This window comes from Thamnophis elegans, chromosome 4 (genome assembly GCF_009769535.1).
Source record: "Thamnophis elegans isolate rThaEle1 chromosome 4, rThaEle1.pri, whole genome shotgun sequence".
Lineage (NCBI taxonomy): Eukaryota > Metazoa > Chordata > Lepidosauria > Squamata > Colubridae > Thamnophis > Thamnophis elegans.
Window position 1 is genome coordinate 122,115,722 of NC_045544.1, and position 6,000 is coordinate 122,121,721.

Sequence of the window (6,000 nt, forward strand, 5' to 3'; positions counted from 1 at the left end):
GAGCTCTCTGAAAGCCTCCTAAAAACTATGCACGGACATTTTGGTGAAGGGGATGGGGTTTCAGGAGGCAGAAAATGCTGTATTCAGTGTATAAGACACACCCATATTTTCAGCCTCTTTTTTGAGGGAAAATGATGTGTCTTATACTCCAAAAAATACGGTATGATTATTTTAACTTTATGAAACTGCTTTTCTAATCTCCTCAATTGTACTGTATGTTTTTCTTAAGCTCTGTACACCATCTTAGTTATGAATTTTTCTACGGATAAGAATATAGGATTTATTAAAGAGAAGAATACAGGGACTTAAAAGAACCCATAGAAAATGCAGTGTGCTTATATTGAATTTCAGGCTTTGAGATCTTGAAGCAAATGCTGTCAGAGGAAAAAGTAATTCCTCATATTCCACTTGTGAAAGTTTGGGAGTGGCAGGTGGGCGTGGCCTGCAGGCAAATTGGACACCAACGATTGAAAGCCATCCACTTGCTCTTGAAGATCATACAGTGCAGCAGTGAGAGGTACACTTTCTGATCCCACTTTTGTTTTTCTAGAGGGAGTTCCTACCTCTTGTGTTTGTGCAGAAAACGCATAATTCACACTACTACTGTATATCGTGTCATTTTACAATTTTTAGGGCATTTTCATTTTAAACCCTTTGTTTAAGTTGGAATTGAGAGTATAAAAGGTTGAGTTCTCTTTGGCTCACAGGTGGTTATTTAGCTTTTTTCATACTTCTTTCTTCCTGAATATTGACCTGTTTGTTTTTCCAATCAATCCAATGGTAAGTCCCTCCCAACCATTCTCAAGGCAGCACTTAATTTTTTTTCCCCAGCCTCTACAGCAGGGGTAAGTTTGAGACTTATGGACTTCAACTCCTCACTAGCATGGCTGGCTGGGGAATTCTGGAAGTTGAAGTCCACAAACCTTAAAGTTGGTAAGGATGGACATCCCCACTCTAAAAGGATAGTCTCCTATCCCAATTGTTGCCTCGTCTTGCTCCGGAGACAATGCACAATGGTGAACTCTATGGGCTATTCATGTGACCAGAACTGTCAGAACTTTCCCCCTCTCTTCTGTTCCTTTTTCCTTTAACCTAACACAGGTGCCATGGTCAACAGGCTCATGTAACTTACTCTGTCGAAGATCACTGCAGTGGCTGAGGCCAAGCATGGAGACTGGGCCTAGTGGTGCAGCAGTACTCCCCCTCCCCCCTCATCTCACCGTGGTATTCCTTTCTATGTTTCCCCAAGAAGAAAGCAGGAAACATTGCCTTGGGTTGCCAGCTGGCACAAGTCACAAAGACTTTGGGGGCGGAGTGAAATATCACCAGTCTGCAGCTCAAACTGAGATTCCCCCACCCCAGTAGGCAAGCACCATTCTGCCACACCTGCAGGTGGATTCTTGACTGCATCCTAAGGAGAGACTTACGTTCACTATATCAACTATCATCTGATCAGATGCAGAACCAGATAGCAAGGAAGTAGAATTATCCTTAGTTAAGGAACATGGCCAGCAATGAATCCACAGGGCCACTAGACTTAGTCAGAAAGCAGGGTGTTGTTGTTTTTTTACAACTATTCAGGAACATCTAGACATCAATAGGCTTGAAAGACTCAAAAATCATTTGGCCCCTCAGATGCCCCAAAAGTTCTAGCCAGAAAAATAGGCAGGCACCTCAGGATTCCATCCATATTTGCAGCCAGTTGTGTGTGGTTTTCACACCTCAGTGCCTCATTTCTTCCGCATCTTTTTCTCTAGCTTTGCATTCTAACACTGATGAAATACTTCATAACAAGTGGGCAGAAGATGCCCACTATCAATTGCTCCAGCTCCATTGTGGAAAATGAACTGTTGCTTTTTAAAGCTAATGCTTGGATTCATAAGAACTACAGGGATAAAATGGCATTCAAAATAGTAACTTGAGAAATTAGCATGCGTGCGTAAAACAGCAGTTAGCAGTCATGCCATTTGTGGGGTGCTGCTTTTCATGCTAATTCTAACACACCTTTTTCCCCCCAGGGACTGTGATCTCACTTTGCTGAAGCCACTGTGGCATCTTTTCAGCCACATGGAAAAAAACATGAATTTTGAAGTGACTAAGCCAGGGGTCCTTCTTCCACTCCACCGGGCACTCACTGAACTTTTCTTTGTTGCTGAGAGCAGAGTTAGTGTAAGTCATTTGCTTTCCTTTGTTTTGCAGACCATAAATATGTGTTCCTATATTTTGCTTATGAGCCTCACTTTTTCTGTTTGCAGGAACTTGGGTCTCTGCAGGATTACTTGCTTGCCTTAAATTCGGAAGACTATCTCTACCACTGTACAGCCCAGGTAGGGCAACCTGTTCCTTCTGTTCTAAAGCTCCTCCGTGGAGTACCTTGAAGAGTCGAAATAAATTTGAAATGGGAACAGTGTGAAGCCCTTTGAAATGACTAAATTGGCATCAGGCCAATGAAACCAGAGACATTGCTCCCAAAGTTAGCTCAAATACTGTAGTAAGAAAACCCAAGTGTTTATTCTATTATTCTAAATCCACTTTCTCTTACTGGGGAAAGCTGGCTTTGAAATTCAAATTAACATGCTGAATTGAACTTGACAAAAACTTAGCAGCCAGTGGCATTTCTCGATAGTAAATGCAATGTGCTTTTAACTATCTTTCTGCTTTTAATTGTTGACTTTTTTGTTTATTTATTTTAACAGGCCCTGAAAAACATTGCTGCTATTAGTCTTGCCATTAACTATCCCAACAAATCAACAAGTCCCTGGAATGTCTAGGAATGACTTTCGCTGCTCAGAATAACTTAGTTCCTGTCCAGAGGAAGCTTGGTGCAGGCGTTTTCGCTTGGTTCACAAATCGGAGAAAGGCAGAGGCCCCTCCTGCTTCAGTGTGTGTGCACTCTGCAGCCAGCCAACCTTTCTTCCTCCCCAATCTGGATTCTGTAAGAGCAAAAGCGCACCTCTGGGGAAATGGGGAGAATTCCCTGGAGCACTTCCGGTGCCATCAAGAGTCATGTATGCACTTCATATCTTTGGAACAGTATTCACCCTCTGAATCTTGGAAGGAAAAAAGGCAAGAGAAGAGGGGATGACGTTCCCCCAAAGAAGGAGAACTCAGGTCATCTTCTGGCAGTCATCGCATCCTTCGGTCATCCTGGGCACACCCTCTCCCCAGAAGGCGAATGAGCGAATGAACTGGAATTAGCAAGTAGCAGCCTGTAAATGCCTGAATGAGGATGGAAGAAGCAAGATGCTTAAGAGGGTTTTGGGCTACAGCATGGCAGAAAGCGGAATTGCTGCCTTACACCCTTTTTCCTTTTGGGAGCTGAGCTCTTTCCTAGCAAAGGGGCAGCTTCTAGGATCCAGATCAGTTTCTGCAAATGAGCAAAAAGAAAGAATGTATTTTCTGGGAAGAACAGGGTACATTTTGTGAGCAGTTATGGAATGATAGTGTTGGAGTCCGAATTCCTGGAGAGATCATACAATTAAAATCCCTGGGGCCTGGAATTTACAGTATTTGCTCATAAGAAGGCAAGAGAAAGGAGGGGATTTTTCCCCCCCAATAAGATCACATTGCGAAGAGAGGGGGAGTGCAACAGGGTTTCTTTTCCTCCCACAAGATCCCAGGAATACTGTGATGTAAAGAAAATGAACTCTTTGTCTTGCTTTTCACAACAGTAATCACAGAGCTCCTTCTGAATTGGGAAGACATAAGATCTCAAAGATGAAATGCATAGGCTTTAATTTCTCACCTCAGGAGGGAAAGTTGCAGTGCAGGGTAGGGGAGATTTTGTTGTTGTTGTTTTTGTCCTCTCCCAGGACAACTGCATGGAAAGCTAGATGCTTCTATGTAGGAACCATATATTGCCAGCTGTATACTTATATTCTTATCAAGCTTGCCAGTCATCAGTTGTGCTTCGGTATGTCTTTCAGGATTTTCAGAATCCAGGGGGGAAATGCACCTGGAGGATCTGAACATTGTGAGGGCAAATCAGTGTAGAGAAACACACATCAAATATATTGCTCCTGCTGAAGCATTTAAAAAAGAAACCAGTGTTTTCTTTATAAAATACCTTTTTTAAAAAGTGGTTGATCTTTTGAAAGTGAGATTCAATGTTTTCTCAATCTTAGCAGCTTTCAGATGTTCAGACTTCAACTCCCAGAATCCCCCAGACAGCCTTGCTGTCTGGGGGATTCTGGGAGTTGAAATCCACACATCTTAAAAGTGGCTAAAGTTGCAAAACTCCAGGCTAGATATAATTGCTGAAGATGATGCTGGGTGCTTGCATATTGGTCTTCATGATTGTGCCAAGGGGCTGGAGCTTTCCTGGCTTAAGCAATACACTATAGGAAAAGCGGAGAGTGCTTGACTGTTTACAATGGCAGGTGTCAATCAATGTTTTTAAAAAAACCTCCAACTCTTCTCTCTCATCTCTCTTCAAGAGCAGAAGCCATAACCAGCACAATCAGCTTTTGGCCAGGTTGCATTCTCTCACACAATCAGATTTTCTATCCATCACAGGAGATGATCCCTGTTGTAGCAAAGATATCTATTGTCTTCCGAGCTGTATGTTGAGGCAAGCTATGGATCCGGTACAACCAGATGGGAAGCATTTTCTGAAGGAGGCCATTTCAATGATAGTTGTATCCAAAGAGGTCAAAAATCCATTTTTAGAGCAATGTTGCTTGCTCCTGTAAAAAAATAAAATAAAAAGTCGCATCACAATTTTTAAAACACAGGATCTTTTGATGGATAGCTTGTTGAAAGGGAAAAGGAACTCATGACAACTCGAGTCTCGGCTTATTTTTTTCTCTCCTCTAAAACAAACGTGCAAATTTTATTCGTGGGACATAGCATGACCCCGAGACTTGTAATCAGCAGCGTCATGGTTTCAATTCCTTCTGTTTCTGTTTGGCTTATAATGTGTCTCTTTCTACATAATCATATGAATATTGAAAAGAACTGTTATACCTTGCATATTGCTTTTCCTATGACCAATAAGAATTTTGAAGCTAGAAAAGATTGAACCCATCTTTTTTGTTCTAACCTCTGTACACGGAATTTACTGGGTCACCGCTGAGCATGAACATAAATCATTGCCTTACATTTTTGCTCTCTTCATTTCTTATTTTTCTCACAGGGAAGAATTATGGCCTTTGTTTTAGCTAGCGTGAAAGATGCACAGTATACATTGAATTTAAGACAGTTAACAAACATTGCAGTTCATTATCTATAGTAGTTTCAAATGAATGCAAAACCTGAGATTTGAAGGGTGAATGGGGAGAAGAAAACAAGAAACGTGCCTACAAGTGATTTATTGTGTATCTTAAATTGCATCCAACATATCGAGAGACTATTTACCATCCTAATGCAACTTTATTTTCCCAACATAAAACTTAAATGTTAGTAGTCATTAATTTTCTTACGTGCTTATTTTTGGGGGGGGGGGGGGGGTTCAGAAAAAAATATTATTTTCGTTGGGGGAGGATAGTCTGTTTTGGTTTAACATAATTAAAATCAACTTCTTAGATTTATTCCTGTTTGGCTTAATATGTATTTAAAAAGAAGTTGTAAATGCAATGAATATATACAAATGAAGAGATATATTGTAAAAAATTATATTAAAAATGGAAGTACCAAATATGTGACTGATCATTATGTAAACGTATTTGTTGACAATCAACAAAAAGTGTTTGAATTGTAGGAATTTCAAATAAATGTTTTTGGACTACCAGAGCTTTTGAGTATAGCATCCTTCTCCAAACTGACGCCTTCTAGGTGTGTTGAATTAGCTCCTACCTTCGCCATCCAGTGTGATGGGAAGTATATCTCAACATATTTAGACGGCATCAGGATTGGAAAGGTTAGTCTATAGAGAACTGCTTTATTTTCTCATTCTCCTCCAGCATTAACAGATTCTGTCTTTGTCCTGTAGATTGTGCTCCGCCATTTCAGTACCCTCCAGTGTGTTAGGACTATAATTCCCATCCAGAATTTCCAGCTACT

The 6,000-nt window shown here is 40.9% G+C and overlaps 1 protein-coding gene across 2 annotated transcripts in view; it reads left to right on the forward strand.

The window, feature by feature from the left end:
• The window catches only part of ZZEF1 (zinc finger ZZ-type and EF-hand domain containing 1), a 77,414-nt gene extending 71,779 nt beyond the window's left edge, over positions 1-5,635 (forward strand). For both annotated transcript variants that reach the window (XM_032214867.1, XM_032214868.1), the window contains exons 52-55: positions 352-517; positions 2,019-2,169; positions 2,256-2,327; positions 2,697-5,635. In XM_032214867.1, the coding sequence (XP_032070758.1) occupies positions 352-517; positions 2,019-2,169; positions 2,256-2,327; positions 2,697-2,771 (464 nt within the window). In that variant the 3' untranslated portion in view covers positions 2,772-5,635. The remainder of the gene's footprint in view (positions 1-351; positions 518-2,018; positions 2,170-2,255; positions 2,328-2,696) is intronic.
• The last annotated feature ends 365 nt before the right edge of the window (positions 5,636-6,000 follow it).